Source organism: Centruroides vittatus, unplaced genomic scaffold (assembly GCF_030686945.1).
Source record: "Centruroides vittatus isolate TY-2023 unplaced genomic scaffold, ASM3068694v2 scaffold_1431, whole genome shotgun sequence".
NCBI lineage: Eukaryota > Metazoa > Arthropoda > Arachnida > Scorpiones > Buthidae > Centruroides > Centruroides vittatus.
In genome coordinates, this window is record NW_027122678.1 from 396,430 (window position 1) to 413,638 (window position 17,209).

Below are 17,209 nucleotides of genomic sequence, written 5' to 3' on the forward strand. Positions count from 1 at the left end.
CTCTCTTTCTTTCTTCTTCCTTTCTTTCCAACCTCATGTCATTTATTAAATTCCCGCATTATAATTGAGTGACGTTGTAGAAGGTGACGGTGTTTAAGCAATATACCCCGAAGCCATCCACCTGTTTGTTTGTTCGGTGACCCGTGTTGGCCCCTCAACTTCATTTAGCCTCATTTCGACTCTTCTCTCTTTATTCCTAAGTATTTATGCTCCAGTGAATAGCCCCGGGATTGATGACTTAACACCTTTAATTAATTAGAGCTCCGATAAGCTGAAAAATTCACGAAGGGTGTCATCACTCCTCCAGGAAAAGTCGATAAAAAGGCTTGTAAACATTAACATGTTAACGTTACTATATATATATTTTTTTCCTTAAAGGAGGAAGAGCGAACACACAGCTTCTCCTCCTTCCTCTCTATCTCATCTATCTCCTCCTCCTCCTCCTCCTCCTCTTCTTTAATGATGATCAGGAGTCACAGCGTTAAATAAAAAATTAATTGAAATTTTTATTCGTATAACGTTACATATGCCGCATTTAAATCCTTTTTTGGGGGGCATTTTTATTGGTTCCAGTTTAATCATATAATGGCGTAATTGTATCCTAACCGCGGGATGATTTCTTGTAATTGTGGCCATAAAATTTATTTATTTTTTTCTTTTTGTTTACGACTCGAAGTTTTATCGCTCGAAAATTAGAAATAAAAAGCGCTTTAATTGAAGAAAGCGAACTTTTTTCCCGGTGTTTGTAACTCAATTAAGAGTTCTAACCGCGTATTTGCACGTTAAGAGCGCTTATAAGAATATAATTATGGGGTGGCCCATAACTCAGTTAACGAAGAATTAATTCACGTCAATAGAACAAAAAAGGAAATAATATTAGAAGCTGTAATTGATCTGTAAACGGTTGACCGACTTTTGGTCCACATGATTAAAGATATGGCGAATGAATTATTCGCTGTATACGTTAAGATTAGCAAGGAGCAACAGAACTGTTCGCTATATCGAGAGTCCATAAGTCAAATCTGTTTAGGAGTTTAGTTAATTATGACTGCAAAACACGTGCTTCCAGGGTATTTTTCTCACCTCTGATGAAAATTCCCCCTTAGGTTAATTGTTTTGCTTTTATTGGACGTGCATCCAATAAGAGTGAAACAATTATCTCGTACAGTTTACACACTGGCAAACGTCCTCGAAATTTTTATTTCCCTCCCACTCATCTACAACTGGATTCATAAAAAAATAGCTCATAGTTATTTATTAACTTACATTTTACTCGAAATTACCTATAAAATTGTGTTTTTAATTAAATTTTTTCAAAAATACAACAGTTAATTGTAAATTTCAGTAGAGGAAACGCATGGATTTACATGAAATATCGAGAAATTTGGCGAAAAATGGCAGTTTGGAAACGAGTTTTTCAAATAAAATTCCTTGAAAACCGCGGTTCGGACCCTAATTCAAGTGGGGTTCGAACCAGCTTTTAATTTACTTTAACACACATATTATATATATATATATATATTATTTAAACTTACGAGCAGACAGACGGATTTGCGATAAGGTTTACAATTTAGGGCATTATTTACGATTAAAATCAGCCAGAGTGCCTACATAATCCCTAATATTATTAACAAGTCATTTAGTTTAACGTTTACATGCGATTTAATTATAATTATAATTAATTAATTAACTAATTTATATCAATTTTAATGAATTATGTGGTTATAAATAATAAAAACTTACCTCTTAGTTATTAATAAAATGAGTTTTCCTCCCCGGCTTTTTGTAACAAATTTACATATTATACAGTAATTAAAGTAAAATTATGTTAAATTATGTTACAAATTAAGTCGAATAACGTAATTAAAATCAAAATTAAGTTAAAATTAAGTTGCTGCGATGATACAGAGCATTGGAACACAATTAAAATACCGGATGAGGTACGTGTTTACTGGTTTATTGTATAGGAACGTGCCTATTTTTTATATAGAATAGGCTTGTAATATATAATTTATAATATAATTAGGCCCTTAAATGTGTTTAGAATCTTAATTATAATAAAAATTAAGCTATAAACTGATGTTACTCCCGTACACTTCGTTAATTTCATAACGTTATGCGTGTCGCTTCCACCTTTTAATACGTTAATTTGATCGATTTACGAAGGCAAAATAAGGGATTTTTCTATAAATAAATGAATTATATTCAATTGTTAAATTATTCCAGGACCATTTGGCTGTTTATTTTTCTCGCGATTTTCCTCGATTTTCTTACGGTAAATCGAATTTACACGCTGGCGACTCGATAAATACGGGATTTACTGCGATGGAGCGTCGGAAAATAAAAAAAACTGAGATAATTAAACGAAAATAGGGATTTTTCGAGATAAAATTCGCATAAATTTGGTTTAAAACTGGTAGAAATTCGCGCGAAACATGTAATTGAGTGCGTGTGTAATTTACATGCTTACGAGCGCTCAATTACAATCAGTTAAATGAAATTATCGGCCCTGTAGGGCCGTTACGGTTTTTTACAGCATGTGAAAATTAAATAACAAAGAGGAAACTGCGTTACAAGATAATGCAAAACACAGAGAAGGTAACGTACTTACTGGCTTGGTTGTGTGGCGATCGGAAGGAAACAAGGACCTGGTGAGCTATCCGGATTACCTAACCTGTCCAACCGTGGCCAGTCGGGAGGGTTGTCTGGCTGGATGAATCCCCCTCCTGAATCTCATCATCTATCTATCTATCCTCCTATGAGATTTTTTCCTCCTTCGCTGCTGTTGGAATTGTCCACCATACACTTAATTTGTCAACGATCGGACCCCCCTTTGCTGATTAATTCCCCCTTAGTTTTATATATTATCAATATTGCGTTCCGATAATTGCCGGGAGGGTTTAGATTAAATTAATTTTTAATTGGGTTTAAAAGTTGATGATAATTAAGTGTTTTTCCCCCTGAAATGTTTTCGATTAAAATTAATTTTTGCTCATTTAAAATGCTAATTAATCCGATTGTAAATTGGAGATAAATTAAATGCTGCCATCTGTTGAACTTGTTTTCAAGTATTTAATTTCTCGTTTCTTGCTTTATTGTACGACAGAATCTCTGACGGCGGCCACCTCCTAAAGACGGCCATCTCTAACCCGCAGCTTTTTTCAAACTTTTCAACGAAAATGCCTACGAAAAAACCTCCCAACGACGGCCACTTTTATCTTCCATCGATGTCCGCCGTTTACAGGTTCGAACGCGTCTAATTTACTCAGAAAATACGAGTCTAATAACCATTCTGAAGTGGTAATTTCACATTTCTGTCCTTAGTTTCTACGCTTCGCGGTAGAGTCCCACCCCGGATTTTTTGCCTCGCGTGCGATTATGTCCCACGCTAATTAAGTAACCCTTTATAATTTTTTTTAATACACAGTTTAGCATTCTAGGGAGGGAAGAAAGGCTTGAGAAGCGCGTTTATATTCAGTAGAACGGCGCGTTTGACGAAGAGCTAACCCATACAATTCGGGAGCTGACAATTTCCACTTGCCTTACAAGTCTGGAACGTGCGACACTGGCAGACACGTGCTCCATAACTATACCATTTGTCAGGGTTGTATCTAGAATAGGGGGGGAGAGAAAGCGGATACACAAGCCAGCCGGGACACAATTTATGGACGTCATAAAGACACTGTCATTGGCGGTGAAGTGGCACCGGGCCTCAGTTACCATAAGGCAGCTAATAAAAAAAGAGTAATGGTCGCAACTTGGCTAGAGACTGTACCAGTGCCTGAGTGTTTATGAGCGTATCCAACTAATGGATGAAGGAGGCTATTAGTACGCTCTAGCGGAGTTGTGGTATCGCCCGACACCCAGACGGTCGTCGGTCTCCCTTTTCGTAGTCGTTAGGTTTTTACACCTGATGTGTTTTTCCATATAATACACTCATTTTCTTCCCTTCTTTAAATCAGGATTTGATAGTTGATTGAATCTTCTCCTCTTTTTTCATAGTTCCTATCCTCCCTTATAAAGTTTTAACTATCCGGAGTTGTGGGGGGATGAAATCACAATTTGATAGCTGATTGAATCTTCTTTTCATAGTTTCTATCCCCCTCCAAAAGTTCTTACTATCCGGAATGGGGGGGGTTAAATTTATATCAATTATAATCTTTCTCTTTAAATTTAGGTGAATCTGATCGACGAGAATTTCAAGCCGAAACGAGAATGTTGCTAGACATAGTGGCCAAGTCTTTGTATTCAGAAAAGGAGGTAAGTGTTGCCACCTTTTTTCACGTCACGAAAATGGCGCCCAATTTTTGTAAATATATCTTTTAAAAAGTAAGATTTATTGGTTAAAAAAATGACGATGAAACAAGCGTCACAAGTATTGCCAAGACGGGGGTGAAGTCGTCTAGTCGACTTAAAGGCTTTAAAAAAAAGTCAGCATGGAAATTCTGCACGTGACTTCGAGGCAAGTTCGCTGTTCCGATCGTGCCATGACGTCACCGGTGCCGTGGAAGAAGGGGTTAGATAGGAATCCAGTCCGACTTGAGAGAACCATAAACCACCATCTCAGCGGGGTCACGATGCCAAGAAGAGGGAACAATGGCGCTCGTGGCTGCGACTCGTGCACTGTCCTGCCCGCTGGGCTCATGAAAACTTGGACATAATTAAAAACATATGGAGGAAAGTTTTTTTTTTGCTTCGTCAGCAGAATGACTTTGTAATGAGATGTTTTATTCCAGACCACCAACCATCCTGGGCACTGTCTTGTTAACCCTTTGATTAAAGTTGCATAAGTGTAATGAAATACAGTCACCAATATCATTGGTGGACTCTGTGGAAGGTCTTAAGACTCTGCCCTTCTAATTACATCCTTTGTACTTACCGTGTATGTTAGAGTACACGCGACTGGTCTTAACCTCTGTTATACGTCATAATAAAGGGGGGGAGGAAATTAGATAATTTGTGTGTGATTCGAGATTTAATAGGTTATGGGAATAATCTTTTTATGTATCTAAATTTATAAATTATTTTTTCTGTTGGTGAAATCTTAAATTGAGATTTAAGGACAAATAATACAATTATTGAGTTTTGTAAAGAAGAAAATGTTATTTACTTGACGCCATTTTAATTTAATTCTATTTATAAAACTCTCGCTCAAGGCATAACTACTGCTTAGATGGTTCAAACTCACTTAAGACTCTCCTGATTTATCATTTATACATTGCGAGGCTTCATGCAAAATATGAACACAGGCCCATTTCGAGGACCTCGAGTATTTAACAGATGATCTCTATGTGTGAGGCCCTATGAAGGTCGCGGCTCTGTTTATAATGGACTGTAAGGGGTTGGGTATCATTCGCTATTGCTCACCCACATGGTCGACTCAGACTCATACGTAATGGGTTTAATAGTCATACAGGATACATGGTGCTAATTAATTAATCAATCAATCTAATTTAGGCTTATTTAACAGTGATTTCGACGGTATATCGACGGCTTTATGAGATGATTACATGAATGAGAAATTATGAAGGTGTAATTTTGCATGTTTTTAAAGAATATATCACTAATTTATTGTTATATTATTATAAATACGACGTTCGAAAACGATTCCCGATCTAAATTATCCGGAATTCGCGAAGATTCCGTTCAGATTCGAACCCGGAACCCTCGCGGAGCGAGAATGTCTATTCGTTTATTAATTTTTTTTTTTATCGTCTAGACAGGAAATTGTGTTCAACACGCAACAACAAACGAGAAAATACGTTTTTACGTGAAATTTATTGATGGATTGTATAATTTATTTACACGATAATGCTTTGAATTAAATTTTACACCGGTTTTTTAATTTCAAATATTTTAATTTTTGTGCCGACCAATCAGCTTCGAGCACGGCTTAACGATTTGAAAGCGCCCAGTTTGTACAGCGTATACCGGACTTAAATAGTTAATTTACGTATAAAATTTTATGAAATTTGTGTTTATGATTACGTACAATCAAATATATAATCGATTACAATCATATGCCAATTATTTAATGCAGTTTCATGCGTAATTTCTGAGCATATCTTATGTAATAATACTGCACACTTGTAACAATAGAATCAAATGAGTTAAGTTGTAACTGTAGATTATAATTCCATAAATCACTGAAAACATCGCAAAATATTGCGTATACAGCAAACCTGTGTAAACCGGAATCGCACAGTACCGAATAATTTTCGCTTTGGCAGGTTTCCGTTTTGAACAGGTTTTTTAACGTAGAAAAATCGCCCCATTTCGAAGAATTTTTCCCGTTTAGGCAGGTTTTTTGTTTTATCCAGATGCATTTTGAACAGGTTTTACTGTTCAATGTGTTAATACAGTCGAACCTCCTAACAACGGCCATTTTCAGAATGTTTTTGGAGGGGAAAAACTGTATTTAAAAAAATAACCTCCGAACAACAGGCATTTCGTATGTTCCCGACACTGTCCGTTCTTCACAGGTTCGATTTACAAAATGTACTTTATTTATCGTATTTGTACTGTAATTTACATAAAATTTCGACATATGCGAGACAGTTCGGAAAAGAAAGGTTTTAAATATCAACGATGATAAAATGGCGGCTTGTTTTGATTTTGTTGTACGGTAAAGTACTTAAATTTATAGATTATATACAGTAAAACCTGTTCAAAACGTAAACCTAAACGGGGAAAATCTTCGGAACGGAGCGATTTTGTACGTTAAAAAAATATTCGGTACCGTGAGATTCCGGCTTACACAGGTTTTGCTGTATTTTCTGCGTGCAGACAGTCAATTTTTTCGAGGAAATGTTGGAATTTTCTAAGAATACGTACAGTACGTATGCAGTGTTGTATTAATCCTTCGAAAAGTCATAAACTAGAACTATTATTATATTTTGTAAGTTATGAAGAATATAAATTTTTGATTTTAAGTCGAAAAGGGTTCGTTGATTCAATAAATCTCTTAAGTACACTAATTTTGATTCGTTCCACGCACGACGATACAATAAATTTACGTACGCTGAATTAGAATCATTTTCTGTACATCAAAGACATATTCTTTAAGGTTTAGTGCCGTTAACTAAATTCCGCTCGGCATAAACTTTAAAAAAAAAAAAACAAGAAAAATCCCTCTTCTCTCTCACTAAATTTTAATTTTTATAACATTTTTCATACCTTATTTAAGTGTTGAACTTGAAATTTCCACCCTCCGGCCTCTCTTCCTCACACAGAAAATGATCTTAAGACACTTAAAATTGTCTTAAAAGTATATACCGACTGTATAAATGATTACGTGTATTTTTTCATAAGGTTGCCCAAACATCGGTTAACCACCATAAGAACTGGCTTGCTGTCTTATTGAAATAACATGGATTTTAGTGCTACCACTTGTTGGCTCCTGAAATCGGCACTAAATCGGGTGTGGCGCTAAACCGAAAATAGGCTGCCCCAAGCGATAAGAAGTCGTGAACGGAGACAGTGCCACCAGCACCTCCAAGAAATGAGCGGAGTGCCCACTTTTTTGGGGGTGAGGATTGCGATCGCTTTTCACAGAAGATTTTCGATAATGACTAAGTAGTAAACAATGCATGCGTCCTGATTCGAAATTCAATAATTTCTCCCGCCAAAGTTAGCGGCAATCCCCATGCCCCATAACTCTACCCGTGTAAGACGTATGCGTAGTTAAGAGACTTCTATACGAATTCGAGAGAGAAATTCACAGATGACGGTTCTATTATAGTTATGGTGCTTTATTAGAGTTACGCTGTTTAAGAGAACGCTATATCGAGGTTTGATTGCATTTTACCACTTAAATATTAACGGAAACTATTCAGAAGAGGTCCTTCATGTTTAATGCATAAATTACGACTCTTCAGAAAATTCACTTTACGATTCGGATTCGTAACTTACCCTACAATACGCAACAGAATACGGGTTATCTGATTTATGGGCCACCCTTTACATTAATACTAAAGGCGATGAATTACTTTTTGCTTGAAGAAACATTTAAAAATTGAGATTCAGAAGAGTTTTTAAGAGGAAATTTGCCATCTTGCGCTTATACGATCACAGAAGTCCTAGTATTTTAATTATTTAATTTTAAACTCCCCTTCATTATATGCAAGTTTGACGCAGTTCACTTCATTTATAGATATTTAAAATGATTTTCTCTGCATTTCTACGCCGGAAGTAGGTGGAATAATTCGAAGCATTTGGTCTGCATCGAGTAGAATTTCTTGAGAAATATTTGATGTTTAGTAAAATTTGTATTGAATTCTGCCCTTTGTTCCCAGATTTTTCCTGAAGGTTTTCAAGTTTTCGAAAATTTAATCAAGTAGAACCCCCATTTATTCAATAGAATAGTTTTGTGAATTCATCATCAATTTCCACAGGAGATTGATGATGAATTCATAAATTTCCAGCTTAAAAGTACTACTTTTAAAGCTCGAAAATGTTTTTAATTATCACGAAAATTGTACAAGGACACGTTTTCACCCCGGAAAAACGAAGAAATTCAGTTTAAAAACAGAATTTTTCACACGCCGTCGATGCACCCTTCGACGAGCCTATGGCATTTTAGATTAGGCGAGGGGGGTTATAAAAACACCTCGTCACACCTCCGCCATGTCTTTTATATCCTGAAGTGCCATCTGTTGCCAGAAAAAATAATCTACACGGGGGTAGTAGATCAAAACTACTTAGCGTAGGAACCAGTTATACATTTCTGGCATCATCATTAATTAATGGGCATATAAAATGTCGATTGTTTAAAAATGTTTATTATCCTAAAAACGAATAATTAAAATAATTAGATTCCTTCTTCGATACTATATTATTTTCCCCTGTCAGAGCTTAAATAATGCCATTAACAGTAGTTCCCCCCTACCTCTGATAGGTTATAGTAGTCAGTAGTACAGTACATAAACTTGCTACGTAGAAACTTCATAACAGTAGTTACATTGTGATTAATACTAAAGTGAATGGAATACATTTTAAGAGAAAATCAACCGGTAAATTTAAAGAAAAAGTCATTTTTGATATACCGTAAAACCTGTTTAAGACGGAACCCGGCGTAAACGGGAATATATTCGGTGCTGTGCGATTCTGGTTTTCACAGGTTTTGCTATATACAAACTAATAGGATGTAATAGGACTATAATATTTGAAGAAAAGAATAGTACAGTAAAAACTGTCCAAAACGGAACCTGAATAAAACAGAAACCTGCCTAAACGGAAAAAGTCTTCGGTACAGAGCGATTTTTTATGTTCAAAAGAAACCTGTTCAAAACGGAGAAAATATTCGGTACCGCGTGAGTCCGGTTTACACAGGTTTTACTACATTAATTTTTAAATATTAAATTTAATTTTTATTACTTTAAAAATGTGAATGTGCAAAAATATTTCAAGTGTAAAGGTTGTTTATTCGCTAAAATAAATCAGTCAATTTTTATTTTATTTTTTAAATTGTCGGTCCGTTTGTCTGTCCCGTATGGGGTCATATATAATCAAGACTTGTAAACTTGTATATAAATGTAAGAATTAGCATGTAAAATGTTAGGATTAGATAAAAACATTTTACATTTAATGCACTCGGGTATTCAATATCAAAAGAAAAATGGCCACTTTAAATGTGTTGTGCCTTGAATAATTGATAAAGCTGATTCTAATGTGGATTTCCGTCGTATTTTCGCGCGTCACTTGTACAAAAGCTTATTTATTGTTTACTTTGCGATCTGTGAAATTTAAAATTTTATTTTTAAATTTGTTACGGGAGTAAAAATGTGTAGATTTTAAGGAATACAAAGTAAATCGACTGGAGATGATGTACGTTTTTTAATTGTAATGCTATATCCCACCTCACAGGGATATCAAAGTTACGTATGTTTGTGCGAGTTGTATGTGTAATAAGTGTGTGAGTGTGAAGTGTAAGAAGTGGGAACGTGTATGAAGATGTGAATTATATGAAGTATGTGTATGTAAGGAGTGTTTGAAGTGTGTAAATGTGTATGAAATGTGCATGGGTGCCCTCAGAGGGAGCACATAGGACACTTGCTTCTCCCTGTGATCGAATAAAAAATTCCACAAATTATAATCGTAAAAGTGATTGAGGTATGTAACTTCATACCCTCGATAATGGGATAGATCTGTTCTTTTATACTTGTGGAAAAAATACCACAGTTAAATAATTAAACAAAAATTTATTGTTGTAATTATTTGTCTCCAAGCTCTGGCCCACGGAAAATTTTCTGCGGATGCCACGTGATGTGTGTATTGTAATGTATGCATAGTTTAGTGTGTGTGCTGATGTATACACACATAAAAATGTGCATACATTACATTTATATAAAAAGACACATAACTGAAACTATTACACCGTTTTATAAGACCACACTAGAAGCCATAAAAGGCCGCAGATCTTCTGATGGATATAGATTTCCTTACTTCTAAAATGCAATGGACACTTCAAAAGGCTCAGAGCCATCTTTAGGAGTGTTAAACCTAATCCATTCACATGGGGCCCGCGGTTTGGACGGACCTATCGATGCCTCGTAATTAATGATCCTCTTCCAGATTTTTTTATTTTTGGACTCACGGGGCCTTGAAAGGTTCGGAAATTCAAAAAAAATTGGAGATTTTTTCCTGTATGTACGGATGTTTGTGCGCGGAGGGCACGATTGTCTTCACTCAATTTGAAGCTTAATAACTCCTGGGCCTTTCGTCAAAAATTTCTGAAATTTTGCAGGGAAGTTTGTGTATCAGGGACATCGGCGCTATTAAATTTTGGTGGTTAAAGGTCGAGCGGGTGGAAAGATAGAAGAGGTCGTGTCAGATCTCGAATGCTCTCGTTATTAGCGTTTACAGTTTTATAAAACTCATCTCTACCTCCGAAATTAAGCCTTTCTGGCATTTTTATAGTAATTAATAATATAAAAAGCTTTTTAATAAAATCTCGTAACAGATGGCGCTACAAGCAACTTTAGCTCTTGTCGGGAAAGTTACACAACACGTTGCTGGATTTTTTTTTATTTATTAAAAACTAATTTCGTTGGAAACACCAAGCTCCTTCCTTTGGTAGTTTATGTGCCGTTACACGCCACGAATATAGAATATATTTGCATTAGAAAATAGGATTACTTCAAATCCTAAATTGATACTTTCCTCGTGTTACAATTTTATTTTTATTAAAAGAGTTATCTGCGAATCTATTCTCACAACGTACTTAAAAACGTAAATTATTACAGACGTTTATAGCCGCAATATGCAAATTAGCTTCTTTTTGCGGCGCGTTTGACGCTACTCCATTCAGGTTTTCAGTTGAAAAATGCGTAGATAGAAAATTACGGCCATCGGAAATCATGGTTTTCCTTAACAGAAGGATTGCACTTACAGTTAAACCTGTCAAAACGGAACCTGTATAAAAAGGAAACCTGTGTAAACCGGACTCATATAGTACCTAGAACCCGGGGTTTTCTCAACAATGGCTTTTTCCATTCAAGGTTTGGTTCTTTGGTGTAATTATACATTTCGGTATATAGTGAAGTGTAAAAATTAAGGCCGTGTTTAACAAGTTAATTTAAACTTTGTACCAGATTTGTAAATAATTTTAACGAAAGGTTGAGTTGGGAATTCGTAACCTTAATCATATTTACTCATTTTAAAATACTTTATTACACGGTTACAGAGCATTTTATTGGCACTTTGTCTGTAGAATAATGCATTTCAAGGTATTCTGTACCCATCTTCAATTGCTTTTTTTTTATACATTAAAAGATATTTTAAGTGCACATAAATACACATCTTCCTTTATAAAACACTTAAAAAATTTATTTATCATCTTTATCGGCACTTTTATTAACTTTTCCTTTAAAATTTTATCATGGAGAGATGCCATAAGTATATCGTACCAAATGGCTTTGCTGGCACCTCTTAAACCTGAACGATGTTTCTGATCATGAATTGTAGGGCTGATCTTAGACTTTTTGAGACCCTAAGCTGTAATGTCCAGGCCTTTCCCGGGGCTGGATTAAGACTTTTAGAGGTCCTAAGCACTTAAAGGATTTTAGTGCTTCCAGTATATGGGAGCACTAAAATCCTTCTAATGACACCAGCAAATACTTTAATTTTTTTTTTTTTTCATTTATTGTGAGGGCCTCCTTTTTATTGACCCCTGGTCCAGCTGCACCATTGGCAGTTTAGCACCGTACGGTCCGTGGTAAATCGGGCAATGAAAAATTTCTGTGGTTTCCTTTTGATTCAATAAGCGCGGTGTTTTATGCCTAATGGTTAATCCAGCTGTTGCCATTTCCTCTACTAAATAATGATACATGTAAAAATATGAGGCCCTAAGCTATAAACTCTTAAGGCGAGGCCCTGAACTGCAGTTTGTCTAGCTTCTGTGAAAACCTCATCCTGATGACTTGGCACTCTTTTCTAGTGGGAATGTTTTCTACAAGAAAACTAAAATTAGCATTAAATCGAGCGTGGCGCTAAACCGAGGTACCTGGTGCTATAAGGATTATATACAATAGCGATGTATACATCCAAGTTTGAGAGTTTGGAAGGCACGTGATTTATCAATAACGGTTTACAAGGGTGGAAAGGTTTGACTATATGTAGTATTCAGATTTCTTGTTTTTTGAACGATTTTAAAGTATTTTCATATATTTTCTTACCTGTTTGAAAATATTTTTACGAGAGACGGGTGCATACTTTTGTATTTTTATGTAAAACACACATATATATACAGTATATTTTGCATAATAATTAAAAAAGAAATTACATATTTCGTGATATATTGTTTCATTTAAAAGCTGAGACAAGGTCCCGAACTTGCTTTTGCCATAAATTACAGGTTATAGGGACATGCAGACTGTTTATTGTTATGTAAGAATAATCTGTCTGTATGTCTAGCCGTATTTGTCTTCGCTCTTATGTTAAGATTCGTCATATTTAAACGAATATTATGCTGGACGGATCGTAAGAATTATTTCTGTCTTTAAAACTTGGACATTTATCGTATTTTATTTGTCATTTCGTGTAAAATATATTGAAAATTTGAGTAAGTTACTATTTAACACACTCATCATCAGCTTCTATAATCCTTATACAGCTTCTACAAGCTCTTTGCAGCACCTGCTATAAGAACAAAAGCTGATGATGATGATCATCATCATCAGCTTTTGTTCTTATAGCAGGTGCTGTAAAGAGCTTGTTAAGCTCCTAGTTGTGTGCTAAATAGTATTGTTTTCTGTATGTGCAAATAAATAAATGAATAAATAAGTGTAGGGTCAGAGAGAGGTAAAATAGGGCCTCGACTAGTAACAGATCTTATCTCTGATTTTTAAATACATGCATACATCATAATCTGCAAAGTAGAAATGAATTAAAATCAACTTCGTAGCCAACCGAAATGGAATTTTCTCAAAGATCGATCTCATTTCATTTATAAGGATATATTTCTGCATAGATGTATATAGACAAACAGACGCACGATCCAATTACAACTGAAGCAATCGACTCAATAAGTGGATATTTATTTCATTAGTTTTGCCGTCGCTAATTACAATCAACTGGAAACGTAAACAAGTTTAACTAATTACGCTTAATTCGATATTGATATCGAATATGGTTATAAAATGGGAGGAATTTTAGAAGTTTACACGTAAAAATTCAAATAAATCTTTAATGAGATGTGAAGCATTTAATGATCAATCTAATAACATTATTTACGTAGCTAATGATAATTTCTTTGATTTATTTATAGTTAACACAACACACACAACACACTTTACACATTATAATCTGTGTATTGATTGATCTTTAATACATTGGAACCTACGAACGACGGCCACTGATGAAAAAATAAAACAAATGGCCGCCGTTTACAGATGTCCGTTATTGGAGGTTCGACTGTATTTTACAATTATTAAAAATCTGAACACTTTTATAGCACTTATATATTCGTTGCATACTGAGAATAGAACTGGGCCTATTTAAGGGCATCTGTAGCATATTATAAATTAAGTGCTACAGATACCCTTAAATAAGGCTACATTTATTCTGTAGGCATTGTAAAATAGGTACGTGTCGTATCAAGATTGCATACACATGATGGATTTTCATATAAGCTTACCTTAGGGCCTCATATTTTTATATGTAGAGAAGGGAAGGGCCTACTATGCATTATAAGCTTAGAGCCAGCAACAATTCACACCCTGCATACACAGGTTAAAGTGATTAAAATTTGTGTAATCTTTCTGTGTTGTTTTATATTGTTCACAGAACAATAGCAATGTAAATAACGCACCGTAAACGTTTATATACGGTCAAACCGCGATTTAGCATTGCATCAGAAATTGGTGCTAAACTGAAGTATCTCAAACAATAAGAATTATTCACAGTAGCGAAGTCTACAAGCGGATTCGAGCGTTTGAAAGTAACATGATTTAATGATGATGGTGTCGGGTGGCATTATATCGAGATTTCGCTATGTTTTGTCTTTATTTTAACGTGCATATAAAAGAAAGTATAGTGCGGTTTCGCTGTAAAATAAATTATTCGGTGAATCCTGTCCAAAATGGAACCCGAATATTGCAGAAACCTGCCTAAACGGGGAAATTTCTTCGGAACGGAGCGAATTTTCTTGTTTAAAAAAAAACCTGTTCAAAACGGTACAGTAAAACCTGTGTAAACTGGAATCGCACCATACCGATTCCGGTTTGGCAGGTTTTCGTTTTGAACAGGGGTTTTTTTTGGACATACAAAATCGCTTCGTTTTGAGGAGTTTTTTCCGTTTTATTCAGGTTTCGTTTTGAACGGGTTTTATTCTACATCAAAAGCAGGCCTTAATTTAAATTATTTTTTACGAATAAATTTAATTTTTTAGGATATTACAACAATTAAAAAAGCACAAAAGGATCGTGATTTTTCGTGAACAGTTTGCTAACATAACAAAGCGATTCCCAATCACTGAACACTGATAGTCACGGGTTCGCTCCTCGCCAAGGAGCTGGAGCCTCGCCAAAGCTGGCCACGTGGAGTTTTCCGGGTTTTCTTCACGTTTGTAACACCTAAATAGGGGCTCTCGGAAAGCGCCCCCCTCGGCAAACCGTTTACGTGTATATAAATAATCAAATCAAACCAAACGAAGCGATTTTTCCGCTAAAGTTAACAATTTTCTCCATTTCATAACAAAACGTATTACTTAAACACCACATTTATTAATTAAAAATCCACTTTAATCATGTAAAACCCGTAATTGACATTTGCAACGCGTGGGAACTTCAGAGCTTTAAAAACTGTGCAAAAAGCGATTTCGCGTTTTCCCCTCGTCCAAAAACAAAACACCCCCACCAAACGCGACATTTTGAAAATTAAAAATCTAGTTTTAATCATTTAAAAAGCTCCAAACCACGTTAAACGACATTTGCAACACTATGGGACTTCAGAACTTACCGAAGCGATTTTCGATACAGAAAGTGCAGTTAACGCCTAACCTGTGCTACCCATTTTAATAACCGAAAATTTTCGATTCGAGCATCTTGTACAATGGAGTCTTCGTATGTAAGAGGGAGTGAAGTTGGCTGCCATTAGTTGAAAAGTCACATGAATGTCTCAACACTTGGTTACAGCGGAGTGGACGGCCCATTTGATGTCGGGTTAGTGGTAGTAATGTTTCACTGTCACATTCTCCCTTCGATAGTTGTCTGGACTTCCGTTAATGAAGCTGGCGAGTGATTAAGTGACCAGGTCTGTCTCCTGTCCAGACATTGCTGGACAGCTCGTTTCTTTCTTGACTCACAATAAATACATACTTATGTCGCACGCGTTGTAACTAAAGATTAATATCATTCGGGAAGTTGTCGCACACTTTCTCGAGCATAACTTATTCAGAATCGGATCATTAACGTTCCTAACTTTATTAGGAAAACTGCAATCCTTACGTAATTAGTAGGTTTGCCGTTTCTGTACGAAACTTATATGTTAAGGGCTCTGAATTCAATTAAAATAAGGCAATTCCTCCAGTAAAATTTCAATTACTTTGCATGTATGTATATATTTATTTACATATACGGTAAAACCGATATGAAACCTGCCTAAACGGATAAAATTCTTCAGAACGGAGCGAATTTTATTGTTTAAAACTTGTATAAAACGGAAAATACGCAATTCTGTTTTACACAGGTTTTTTCCACTCATAATACGCTTCGGCTCATCTTGCTTTAGGATTTTACTTTATTTTACTGTAAGCTAGGGATTGTCAACCCAGGGATGGATCTGGAGGGGGATAGGGGAATGAACTTAGTTTATTGATTTAATAATTAAAATAATTGTTTATTTAATTATTGAATTAGGGAATTTCTCCTGAATCCACTCCTCCTCGTGCGATTAATCGATTTATTTGGGGGGTCGATAAATGTGTGCAAAGACCGTTTGGGAATAGTTGGGATAATTTTATTAAAATAAATCGCAAGTTTGTATTTTGACTCGTGTTTAATTAAATACAGTAAAACCTGCGTAAAACGGACTCGTACGATATCGAATATTTTTTCTGGTTTGGCAGGTTTCTGTTTTGTCCAGGTTCCGTTATGAACAGGTTTTACTGTATTTTTGTTTGTAATGTAAACTTTTATTTTAAGATCGATTGTGATGAATTTTTACGCTCGCTTGTCATTAATTAGTGAACATTTTTATATTATCGTACAGTCGAACCTGTAATAGCGGCCACCTCTAGACGGCGGCCGTTATTTTGGAAGCGTTTCTTTTTGAATTGCATACAGAATAACCTTCATAAACTGCCATTTTTTAATGTTTACGTCAGTGGTCGTTGTGTACAGTGTCGACTGTAATTCAACTTATTTTTCTTTTACCCCTAGGCTATTAATATGTTCGTTTAGTATTATCTTTAAAGATATTTCTTGCTGTAGTTTTAACTGCGAAATTATTAAGAGATTTTCCTGAAATGTTGATTAAAAAAAAAACTATAAGAAAAATAATCGAATTTTATTATTTAAATTTTTTAAATTCATATATATGAAGTACGGATTTATATTTAATTCATTAAATAGGATGCAAATGTTTTCCTCCTCCTCCTCCTCCTCTTCCTCTGCCTCTTAAACATGTCTTGGATCTTATTAAGAAAGTATTTTATGAAAATAGAAATATATATATATATATATTTATAAAATAATGTAGTTATGATAAATCC

General features: G+C 35.2%; 1 protein-coding gene across 1 annotated transcript in view; it reads left to right on the top strand.

The window, feature by feature from the left end:
- Trap1 (TNF receptor associated protein 1) overlaps window positions 1-17,209 on the top strand; it is a 93,156-nt gene that overhangs the window by 23,191 nt on the left and 52,756 nt on the right. The window contains exon 3 of the mRNA XM_067284615.1: window positions 4,178-4,260. Within this exon, the coding sequence (XP_067140716.1) occupies window positions 4,178-4,260 (83 nt within the window). The remainder of the gene's footprint in view (window positions 1-4,177; window positions 4,261-17,209) is intronic.